General features: G+C 46.9%; 1 protein-coding gene across 3 annotated transcripts in view; it reads right to left on the reverse strand.

The window, feature by feature from the left end:
* Positions 1 to 12,500, reverse strand: part of MLKL (mixed lineage kinase domain like pseudokinase) — a 30,354-nt gene that overhangs the window by 821 nt on the left and 17,033 nt on the right. For 2 of the 3 annotated variants that reach the window (XM_044269952.1, XM_044269953.1), the window contains exons 8-10: positions 4,830 to 4,975; positions 1,323 to 1,399; positions 847 to 993 (exon numbers count right to left, since the gene is read on the reverse strand). In XM_044269952.1, coding sequence (XP_044125887.1) covers positions 847 to 993; positions 1,323 to 1,399; positions 4,830 to 4,975 — 370 coding nt within the window. Of the gene's footprint in view, positions 1 to 846; positions 994 to 1,322; positions 1,400 to 4,829; positions 4,976 to 5,357; positions 5,443 to 5,527; positions 5,664 to 6,209; positions 6,308 to 6,389; positions 6,574 to 6,849; positions 6,910 to 7,423; positions 7,915 to 12,500 lie in introns of all 3 variants that reach the window. The other variant, XM_044269951.1, reaches the window with a different exon arrangement.

A 12,500-nucleotide genomic window follows, 5' to 3' on the forward strand; every position in this document is an offset into this window, starting at 1 on the left:
GTCATGTAACTGCAGATCTGGTTGTGACTGGAGTATAAGACATGTAACTGCAGCTGTGGTTGTGGATGAAGTATAAGATGTCATGTAACTGCAGATCAGGTTTTGGCTGGAGTATAAGACATTATATAACTGCAGATCAGGTTTTGGCTGGAGTATAAGACATTATATAACTGCAGATCTGGTTGTGGCTGGAGTATAAGATGTCATGTAACTGCAGATCAAGTTTTGGCTGGAGTATAAGACATGCTATAACTGCAGATGTGGTTGTGGCTGGAGTATAAGATGTCATGTTACTGCAGATGTGGTTGTGACTGGAGTGTAAGATGTCATGTTACTGCAGATGTGGTTGTGACTGGAGTATAAGATCTCATGTAACTGCAGATGTGGTTGTGACTGGAGTATAAGATCTCATGTAACTGCAGATGTGGTTGTGACTGGAGTGTAAGATGTCATGTAACTGCAGATCTGGTTGTGGCTGGAGTATAAAGCACAATGCAGCAGCGGGACTGTGACCGGGGTTATACATCTGATGACATGAGAGAAGTGTTCCTCCTTATGATTACTGCACAGTATAACTTAAAAGCTGGATAAGCTGCGGCAGGTTGTGAGGACGTCTCGTCACTGACCCACAAGGCTGTGCCGCCGGCACCTCTGCTACATACTGACCTGCAGGGTGTGAATATTTATGCCTTCAGCCTTGTAGTGAATGTAAATGCTGGGGGTGAATACTTTTATGGGCGCTGGCAGACATAATGAGATGAGTCCACCATGTCTGATCTCTGCTTTACCCATTACAGATGCTGTGGAGTGGGCGACCGTGTGAGGGGACATTGGCATCGTACAGACCTCCGGCTGAGGGACGACTTCTCGGGTCCTTCGCTTGGCTCTTTTTAATGATGTCACGAATAACAGGAGGACATGAGGTAGGGAGGTCGACATCCACCGCTGCACATAGTTTCTGGTGAATGACTTCAAGATTCTCTGCCGAAGAACCTAGAAGAGGACGTATGGAGCTGAAGCTGGCAGTGCCGGCGGCATATAAACCACATTACAACGTTTATTTTCGATGCGGTTGCTTTTTTACAAATAAAATACGTCTCAAGTTTCACCTGTAAACTTGCCAACCGCATGGAAAATCACGCCAATACATATACAGAGGGGCTGCTGCCTGTTATAGGGGAGTGTGACAAAACATGGAATTGTGGGAGGACGCAGCGTAGATGAGTCCTATATATAAACTCTGCTGCTGAAATCTGGGGCGCCCCCATCCGTTTCTGTGACAATATATCAGTACTCTGTATTGGCAGAGTGGTGGTACTGACCCGTGTTCTGCAGAACGGTGCTTTCATGTTGTAATGGGAATCCACCAACAGCAATCTCAAAAATCACCACTCCTAAACTGCAAGGGGAGATGCGGTTAGTGGCAGACGATGTAGAAACATCCAATTTTACCAGAAACACTCAGCAATCCTGAGGACGAGGGCAAGACACTGAACAAGCAGGAAGGGATGAGGGGTTTCAGTTTTGAAGCTTGCAGAATAGTGAGTGCAGCTCTGAAGTATAATACAGGATACAACTCAGGATCAGTACAGGATAAGTAATGTATGTACACAGTGACTGCACCAGCAGAATAGTGAGTGCAGCTCTGGAGTATAATACAGGATGTAACTCTGGATCAGTACAGGATAAGTAATGTATGTACACAGTGACTGCACCAGCAGAATAGTGAGTGCAGCTCTGGAGAATAATACAGGATGTAACTCAGGATCAGTACAGGATAAGTAATGTATGTACACAGTGACTGCATCAGCAGAATAGTGAGTGCAGCTCTGGAGTATAATAGAGGATGTAATTCAGGATCAGTACAGGATAAGTAATGTATGTACACAGCGACTGCACCAGCAGAATAGTGAGTGCAGCTCTGGAGTATAATACAGGATGTAACTCAGGATCAGTACAGGATAAGTAATGTATGTACACAGTGACTGCACCAGCAGAATAGTGAGTGCAGCTCTGGAGTATAATACAGGATGTAACTCAGGATCAGTACAGGATAAGTAATGTATGTACACAGCGACTCCACCAGCAGAATAGTGAGTGCAGCTCTGGAGTATAATACAGGATGTAACTCAGGATCAGTACAGGATAAGTAATGTATGTACACAGTGACTCCACCAGCAGAATAGTGAGTGCAGCGCTGGAGTATAATACAGGATGTAACTCAGGATCAGTACAGGATAAGTAATGTATGTACACAGTGACTGCATCAGCAGAATAGTGAGTGCAGCTCTGGAGTATAATACAGGATGTAACTCAGGATCAGTACAGGATAAGTAATGTATGTACACAGTGACTGCATCAGCAGAATAGTGAGTACAGCTCTGGAGTATAATACAGGATGTAACTCAGGATCAGTGCAGGATAAGTAATGTATGTACACAGTGGCTGCACCAGCAGAATAGTGAGTACAGCTCTGGAGTATAATACAGGATGTGACTCAGGATCAGTACAGGATAAGTAATGTATGTACACAGTGACTGCACCAGCAGAATAGTCAGTGCAGCTCTGGAGTATAATACAGGATGTAACTCAGGATCAGTACAATAAGGGTCCATTCACATCACCGTTTAGCTTTCTATTCTGATCCGTCAAGAAGAGAGAGAGAAAATAAAAAACTGGAAACTGCAGAAAATCTGCTACTTGTGGCTGTGCCCTCAGTACTGGAATTGCTGAGGATTTTCCATCCAGATTTTCAAATAGAAAATACCAGCAAAGAGAATGAGATTTGCACAGCGTTCATCCAGACACTTGGTAAATCTTTCAGGCACAAAATGCTGTGAGGATTTTTCATATCTGCAGCATGGCGATTTCTGACAGGGAGTTAGCCCTAAGTGGAACATCATACCTTTTCCGGCTCCCCAGTGCCTCTGTAGAACGAGGCATCCTACGCCTCATCGCATGTGCAGCGAGTGAAAAATGCCATCGCAGGACACCAGGTTTTACAGCCAGGACAGCGGGGGTTTAATTTTTAAATTTTTTTTGTGCAACAAAACTGTGCAATTTGATTTGGACTTTCCTCCAGATTCTTGTGAAATTGCTGGGAAATTTTCTGCAGTAATTCATGTACATTTATACTCCACAGCCAGGAGAGACTGAGGAAGGATGTGCTGACTACGGGCTCATGCACACGACCATATGCCCTCTGAGACATACGGTCTTTGAGCGGGCCATATGTCCCGGAGCGGCACCATAGGTAAGGCCTCATGCACACGACCATTCAGTTTTTTGCGGTCCGCAAATTGCGGATCCGCAAAACACAGAAGCCGCCCATGTGCCTTCCGCAATTTGCCGAACGGAACAGGCGGCCCATTGTAGAAATGCCTATTCTTGTCCGCAAAACGGACAAGAAAAGGACATGTTATATTTTTTTTTTGCGGACCCACGGAACGGAGCAACGGATGCGGACAGCACACGGAGTGCTATCTGCATATTTTGCGGCCCGATTTAAGTGAATGGGCCCGCATCCGAGCCGCCAAAACTGCGGCTCGGATGCGGACCAAAACAACGGCCGTGTGGCATGAGGCCTAACTATGATGCTGTGCGCATCGGGCCGCCCGCAGGACAATTGTCCCGCACTCATATGATCTTATGAGTGCGGGACAATAGCCCCGCGGGCGGCATGATGCGCACAGCATCATAGAAACCTATGATGCTGTGTGCTCCCGTGCGCACAATGTATGCCACTCAGGGGCATATGGCCCGCTCACGGACCGTATGTCTCGGAGGGCATATGGTCGTGTGCATGAGCCCTAAGGGCTCATGCACACAACCGTATGTATTTTGCAGTCCGCAAAAAACAGATCCCCAAAAATACTGTATTTTGCGGAACGGAACAGCTGGCCCCTAATAGAACAGTCCTATCCTTGTCCATAATGCGGACAAAAATAGGACATGTTCTATTTTTTTGCGGAACGGACATACGGAAACGGAATGCAGACCCATTGAAATGAATGGTTCAGCATACGGTCTGCAAAATAAAACAGAACAGACACGGAAACAAAATACATTTGTGTGCATGAGCCCTAAGTGTGAGCAGAAAGCTTGTGTCCTGACCGACGTGAGCGTACAGCGGTGACGAGGTGTGAAGACGCAGAGGGGATATACAAAATGGCAGAATAGAAAGGGAGCAACAGAGGAGAAAATCAAGACGGGGACAGCAGCAGAGTCTGAGAGAGAAGCGACCGGATTCATTGGGGCCCAAATTTTTACTAAAGACAAACATATACATTGTGGATTACAATTAACCCCCTCCTGTCCTATTCAGTGCCTTATATCAGAAGAGAACCATTTCTCTCATCTCCTCCAAACTTCAGCAAGCGCCTCTGCTGTCTTTGTATGTCGCATGTGCCATATACATGTACAGTACTGCATGGACATGCACTGTGCAGTGTACTGTGCATGCGCTGTAAGAAGAGAATTCCCAGAGCGTTACACTCCTTATGAAAGTGGTGCGGCTGATCGCTCATGCCATGGCAGTACATGTAAATGGACAGTCTTCTGGTGACATACAGCGGCTGGGGACATGCCAATGAAGACTGGAGGGACAGGGTTGCACCTAGACTGGGAGGCATTTTGTCTGGACACCGCCCAAATGACTCCTCAGTGAATCTGAGATCTGGCTTCTCCGGATTTAGCGTACCGGGCAAGTTTAGAAACGTTCTCTTCATGTTCACAGTAACAGGGTTGCGGTTTAGGCGTTCCCTTTAACAATATTATCTAACATTTGACCCCTGATTCTTGGATGATGTCATCTGTGTCCGGTGTCTCACCTGTAAATCTCACTGCGTTTGTCGTAGGCATTGATGTCCTGCCACGTCTCGGGGGCGATGTACACCAGCTCACTGATCTCTGATCTGCTTTTCACCGGATTCCTTCTCATAGATGATTCAGTCTTAGAAAACTCAAACCCCGATAACTGCAAGAAATAAATGCTGTCATGTGTTACCTGGCCAGCGTAGCGTGATACGCTGCAACCCGGGTCCCAGGAGATGTGCCGAATGTCTGAGGTGGTCGCAGTGCATTGTAAAATGTGATAGCTATATATTGCTGTCATCATCACTTAACGGGGCCCTGGATTGCATCCTATATGAACTCCTGTGGGGCTCTGGTTGTTGATGGTGCCCGGTTTTCAGGTTGTCACAGCTGCTTCTTAGCTCAGGGCGTCTCTGGAATGGAGCACTATGAGGAGCGGAATAGCTCCATGTCTCTGGACAAAAGCTCTGTGTCAGTCTCGGCACTGGAATTACACTTCATATAAGTTGTAGGGTACCGTAATAATCGTGACGAGATACTGCTACCTTCAGACAGTACGTCTCGTCCACCAGGAACTTGGCGCTACTCAGACTCCCGTGCAGGATGGCTTTCATCTCTGTCTGATGTAACCTTCAAAAACAAGATTCAGGAGTGCGATTACTACGACCAGAAGACGAGCACGGGATGAAGGGCTCAGACTGGTGAGGTACCGCACCGGTACAAGGCTCGGGCCGCATCTAGTGACATTTGAACACGGCGCTCCCATGACAGGTCTGGCTCTCGCCTCAGCAGCTCTCTCAGGCTTCCTTTCCCACAGTATTCCATCACAAGGGAGTAGCAGGGGTCTCCGCCTGCACTAGAGAAGACAAGACATTGACCCCCAAAAGCAGAAACAGCGAGGAGCAAAATAGAAGGAGCTCAGAGTGGAGAAGACAGAATCAGCCATGTGCCTGTCAGGAGCTGCGCTCTTCTGTCCTTACGTGTGTGCTCGCCCTGGTTCTTATTGTACTACTATTACTAAGGCCATACACGTCTGATTGACGTCTATGATTATTATAACTCTGCAGCCGAGAGCGAACTCAGATGAAAAGTAGATGGTGCAGAGAAGCTCACAGCATGCACCATTCTCCATTTTCCAATCATTTAATCAAATGAGTCCAGGAAAATAAGGGGCACGCCTGGACAACCTACAGACACCCAGATGTGTCCATGTTTTTCAGACAGAATTCGGACAGCCGCCTGAATTCGGCTTCACTTTCTGATAATCATATTTTTCTCTGCTTTGTGTTCTGTCGGCCATTTTTAGGATAAGCCTTTTTGTTTTTTGCTCAAGCATTGCTTTCGTGAGAGTGACGTAGGACAGAGGAGACATGACGGGAGGGGACTGGTTCTCTCACTCGAGTTATCGATGCAGATGCCGTAAAGACGTAAGATATTCAGACATTCATATTTCTTCATGGTCTTGCTCTCGGACTCGAAGGTCTTCCTTATGTAGCTGGAAATAGAAGATGAGCATGTCTATGAGAGGACTATGATGTGAGGATCTCACTGAGCTGGCTTCTGTGCCGGAGACTCACCCATCGTCAGTGGTCAGCGCTCCCTTTAAGACTTTGATCACCACCGGGCTCTTGTGATATTCTCCCAAGTACAAGCTGTAGGCGTCGTTCTTCATCATGCCGGGGATCTCCAGCAGGTCTCTGCGCCTCAGATCTGTAGCTCGAATCTCCTTTATATCCCACGGTCGGACAATCTCAGCTTGTACTGTGCAAAGCACCAAAATCTACACATCAGCTGTATCACAGAGGTGTCACCCTCAACCTGTCTGCCGTGTGTGGGGGTAACCCCAACTCTGTTCCCCATTATTTTATCGAAATCCATTACATTTCCCATCTGGTCTCAGCTCCTTGTGAAGCCCCTGGCCACAGAGCTGCCCTGCCCGACCCCCTGTGATGATCACCTAATGTACGGGCAGCTGGAGAACCATCGGGTGAAGGCCACTAAAATGACCTGTGCACCCACGGACCCAGCAATACTTACACAGGAGCTGCGTCTTCTGTAGGCTTGCATCCATCTTGACACTTAGAGACGCCATCTCTTCTGCATAAAATAAATGTTTAGCATTCAGACATCACTGTGCGTCTGTCCTGTCTTACACTGAAAGATACGGGAGTCTTCAGCTCCTCACACCGTACATGTCTGCCTCTGAGATCCAGTGACATCGGAGAGGCATTTTCCATCCAAGCACTGTGGTTTAAAGTCTACGGGGAGGTCTAGCAAGACTTCAGATTCTAACATCTCGATTGGCCATTTGCTGGCCTAAGATGCACCAAAATATTCAGAGGCTGGGAGAGTCACGTGCGCTACAAAATGTGCAGAATTAATCCTAAATGTGTCGCCCCAAGAAATCCCACTCTTCATTTTCTATTTGTGCCACCATGATCCACACTAGTCAATCCTCTGTGAGCTTAACGTCCTGCACACCAGACTGATGCATTGTAACAAACTACCAGAAGAGAGACTTCTGCTTCTGATGTGTTTGGCTCAGAGGATTGTCTGGTCTGGATACATTGGAACAAACCCTCAGCTGTGAGAAGTATTCTGCAGAACTTACTCTCTATTAGGGGCATCAGCTTGCTCAGGTCCTCTTCAATGTCCTTCAGATTCTGGTTCCTCAGTTTTTCGTCCTGAAAGCAGCTAAGAAAGGTTGGTCTGTGTTCCACTTGGAGAAGAACCTGGAGGGTTTGGGCAGTGTCGCTCAGCTGCTCGCTGATGTGGGTGAACTTGTTCTGTATGCCCCCGGCCTGCAGAATGTGCCGCCACCAGCCGCGCCTGGAGTACTTCGTCACCCAGCGCTGGGCATTCTGCAGGTTCACCAGCAGCTCACACAACGTCCTCTCCAATTCTTTGGATTTTTCCGGGTCATCTTTTAGTTTCTCGACTGCACCCAGGAGCAGTTCAGTTCTTCTCCGCAGACGGTAGCAGCGCTTCTTATTAGTCTGAGCCTGGTCGCACTGGTCGTAGATCACTTTTGCTGCTATAAAGATGTTTTTTACCACCTCCATAATTCTCCAGGTGCTACAGACAGTGGAACCAGAACACCAGCTGTGAAACAGAGGAGAATCTGTTACTGACCTTTATTTATCAAGACGTGGCCCTGACATTCTGTAAACTAAAGCTTCCCAGCTTCTGTTACACTACAATTCCCAGCATGCCTGACAACCTATGTGTGGACCTCTAGCTGCTGTGAAACTACATCTCCTATTATCTCCTGACAACCTTTCTGTCACTCTCTAGCTGTTGGGAAACTAAAGCTCCCAGTGTGTGTAGTGTCCGGGTTTGGGGTGGCCCCAACGCTACGCTGGGTCCCCTGGACACCGTTGAGGTGTCACCACGTGTTGCTGAGTAAAGGCCTAAGCTAGCTGTCCCTCTCTCTCTCTCTCAGAAGGATGGTACCCTGGTCAGGGGCCCATGGTTCGTATCTCAGTAGTCCGAGTGGCTCCATGTTCACAGGGCTAGTGACCCATGGTCTGTGGCTCAGCGTCCCCATCTCAGCGTCTTCTTCTTCTGGTCTTCCTCTCCAAGCACTGGTCCCTAACTGCAGGATATTAGGGGCTCTGACTGCTCTCCTTATATACAATCTAAAGCTAGACTGGAACCTTCTAGGGACCTAGGGGGGAGGATGGAGTGGAGAAACTCAGCACAAACAGATACATTGTAACACTTTCCGTCTGTCATAGATTTACATTAGAGCTTCAATTATACTCAATGGCAATGACACAGCAGTTTTTTCAGACAAAATCAGGTTTCCAGACATAACAACAGAGCTAAACCAGTCAGTCACAAGGTCAGTCTGTCTGGGTTTAGTGGTAAACAACCTCTGGCTTCTTTAACCCTTTGGTAGCTGTGCAGAATTGCCAGCTTCTTATTCAAAGTCCCAAAAGTCTCTCAGTATTCATTAACCCTCTGCACAGAGCTTTACAAACACAGTGCAAATGAACAGGATATATATTACAACATACATATAAAACGCAATTAAACAGTATTAAAGGGAACCTGTCATCAACTTTTTGCTGCCCATACTAATGTCAGAATAAAGTAGAGACAGGTGAATTGATTTCAGAAGTCTGTCATTTATAACTTAAAAGTAAGTGGTTGCCGAGAACCAACATTACAATCATTGAGACTGGGCCTGGAAAAGAGTCCCGGCCACCTGAGAAGAGTCCTGGTTACTCCTGCTCTCCCGCCCACCTGCTGATGACTGACAGTCTTCTACCTAGTTTTCTCCCTTTTTCTCTAGGAGAGAACTGACAATCATAACCAGGACTCTTCTCAGGCAGATTTGACTCTTTACAAGGCCTTTGGCTGCAATGATTATGATGCTGGTTCTCAGCAACCACTGACTTTTAGCTCATGAGTGACACAGCGCTGAAATCAGCATTTCTGTCACTATTTTATGTTGCCCTCTGTGCGGCCAGCCTAAAGTTGATGATGGGTTCCCTTTAAACTGTGCAAGTTAACTTTTTCAAGTAATAAAGTAAGAAGTTTATAACTTTGCATAGGGGAAAATGGGGCAAATGTCCAGTCTTCACAGTACCCTTTGCTCCAGCGCACTACATGTGCCCTGACAACCTGTCTGTAGAGAAACCCTATAGGATTTCCACATATCCGTGTCATGGGTGACTGGTGATGTGGTCTGGTTCGCCATCTTGTGGTCTTGTGATTAAATGCAGAGAAAGGATGTGTGGAGTTGATGAGACATGGAGGGGAAATCACATGGACGTGCACAGTATTTCCACCCGCTTTTGTATTTTAAAGAATAACTCCAACCAAAACCTGACATTACACCATGTCTTCTCCGATTTCCATGCCGAATTGGGCTCTGTTAACATGTCTGGAGGTTTTTTGACCAATCAGCAGCTGTTAGAAAAATGTCATGTCTGTTAGGGAACTGTATTAAAATGGAAGACCTGACACTACAGACTTTTTACTGTGCGGAGTTCACAGCCCACCCCGAATTAAACCATGGGGAGATCCACATGTGCGGATGATGAGTGTGCATGTGGCAGGAAGTTGTTCTGGATTTTACCTCATGCATTGCAGTTGGTGAAATGCGCTGTGTAAACTGTGCCAGAGATTTGCATGGCAACACGTGGAGACGGTGGTTTCTCCTCATCTCTTGCAGCTTTTATATGATTGCTGTGATACGAGGTTTTCTGGAGGCATCACCTCGCCTCACATGTAACTGATTTGCGCTGTTCACGCTCTCACTCAGCATTTTTCCAACACATTGGGCCAGATTTATATAATAAACTGTCTTACTTCCTACAGCAACCAATCACAGCGCAGCGTTCATTTCACCAGTGCGGTTTAAGAAATGAAAGTTGTGATTGGTTGTTATGGACAACGAAGACAGTTTTGCTTTAAAGCAATTTTGTTAAATCTGCCTGTTCAATGTAAAAACACACACAAAAGAACGAAAAAAAACGATTCCTAACTAATCGCTAACTTGCTTTGCAGTCTGCGCGTGCGTCTCTTCCAAAGCAAAACACTGCCCATGCGCTGAAGGTCAGCAGCTGCCTGCGCGTTCACACAGAGACACCGTACAGAACAATCTCAGAAAGGAAGGGGCGAGGTTACAGGTCAGGAATACAAGACGGCATTGGAAAACTTGCATCTCAGACAGAACAAAGGGATCAACGTCAATCACAGTGCCAGATTAGATTGTAACATAAGACGCTGGTGCCTGGTGGTGCGGTCAGGTACCTCGCAGGTCGTCCAGCACGCAGACCACGCTGATGTAAATGGTGTGGAATGGTCTGACGTGACATTTGGGTGCCTCTCACCTCCCTTATTGTGCATGGAGTTGTGCGGCATTCATCATCCGGTTCCGCAGGGCAGTGTTCACTATGGAGCTATGGGATGTGGCCAAAGGACGTCCACTTCTCTGCCTTTCTGTGACTCTTCCAGTCTCTATCTCTGATACAACCTGCTGGTGGCTCTCTGTGACACTCTAAGCTCAGGGGCCACTTCCATCTGAGAACATCCTGCTTGAAGCCTCACAATGGCGAGGTAATGTTGATCAATTGTTCGGTGTCGTCTTGGTCTCATGATGTCAAAATGTGAACAGCATGATGAGGAGGACTGTTTAATACTAATTCTAATTGAACCGGGAAATGTATTGGTCGATCAATGGATCAAACACCTGGTGTGAATTTTGCCATTAAGCTCCTTGTTAGAGAACAGCAAGTTGTGCAAAAAGTACTGAAACATTGAAGAGTTGGACGTGTGCAATCAGAAGGTTAGAGAAGGTCACATTAAATTCACCTGTAGATTTTAGAGGACAGTTTAGGTTCTTCCTGAAACTTAACCCACAAGCAAAATATCCCAAACTTTTTGTGAGTAATGTATGCCCCGAGTAAAGGGGCTAAAGACGTATGTTCCGAAAAAAGGGGGTGAAGACTTATGTTCCGAAAAAGGGAGTGAAGACGTATGTTCCAAATAAAGGGGGTGAAGACGTATGTTCCAAATAAAGGGGGTGAAGACTTATGTTCCAAATAAAGGGGGTGAAGACTTATGTCCCGACTAAAGGGGCTGAAGACTTATGTCAATGTGAGATGTTAGTAAAGATCCTTCACCTTCTGTTCTCACTTTCTCATTACGGGGGATCAGAATGATGGGGGAGCTTATAGCACAAGGAACGAGAGAACAAAATGTGAGGAAAGTGAGATGGTATGAGGACTTTCCCAATGCACTGTATGTTTGTGTATATTTTACCACAATGTTCTATTGTGTTGTGTTTTTTTCAGCATTTTGTACATTTCCCCATCAGTAACTTCCAAATAAGAACCAATTTCACATTTTCAATGTAATCATGTTCAGCACCATGTAAATATGTAAAATTACTCAGAGTAACTGTACTGTGTAGGGAAAGTGATTGATTATTTTGCATTATACTAAGGTGATTTGTACGTTTTCACTGACATACCGGCTGTGGGGTTGTCTGTGATCCATCTTCAGCGTTCAGTGCAGTACTGAAGAGGCTCCCGGCTCACTGGCACATGCAGTGCCGCCATGCTGCAGCCCTCCCGCTGATACAGCGATACCGCACATACTGTAGAAGTACTTCTGTCCCTGACATCTCTGCACTGTCCGTAGTCAGCGCTGACAGCGTGAGATCCAGAGGAGCGGCAGTCAGCGCTCACCGTGCACAGGGTAGAAGGCAGGGTGATGCAGCTTTACAGTATACAGGGGCAGCTATATACATGGGGGCAAGGGATCGTCCCCATGCTGTGACTGGTCGTCCTTGTAGAGCGCCATCACTTCTGGGCAGCCCGTTCCTTTGTAGACGGCACAATCTGCCGCCCAGAAGCAGTGATTCAGGAGACAGCGTCAGGGATGTCTTCACACAGTGGACAAGCTGTCGGCAGCACCTCACACAGGGCAGTTATCGGGAACGAGTGCAGAACCTGATAATTGCCCTGATCTGTGCCCATGCATTTACTCCAAGACAAACCTGTCATGCAAGGCTACAAACATGTTATATGCAGCCCAGAACCAGTCCACCCGTGACACAGAACACCCCCACCACTCTGTGCAGGAACCCAGTCCGCTCTCTCGCATCAAGCAGGCCAGCTGCCAGCACACTGGCATTCAAAGGGTTAACACCGCTGTTACTGGGAGAGCCACAA

This window comes from Bufo gargarizans, chromosome 10 (assembly GCF_014858855.1).
Source record: "Bufo gargarizans isolate SCDJY-AF-19 chromosome 10, ASM1485885v1, whole genome shotgun sequence".
NCBI lineage: Eukaryota > Metazoa > Chordata > Amphibia > Anura > Bufonidae > Bufo > Bufo gargarizans.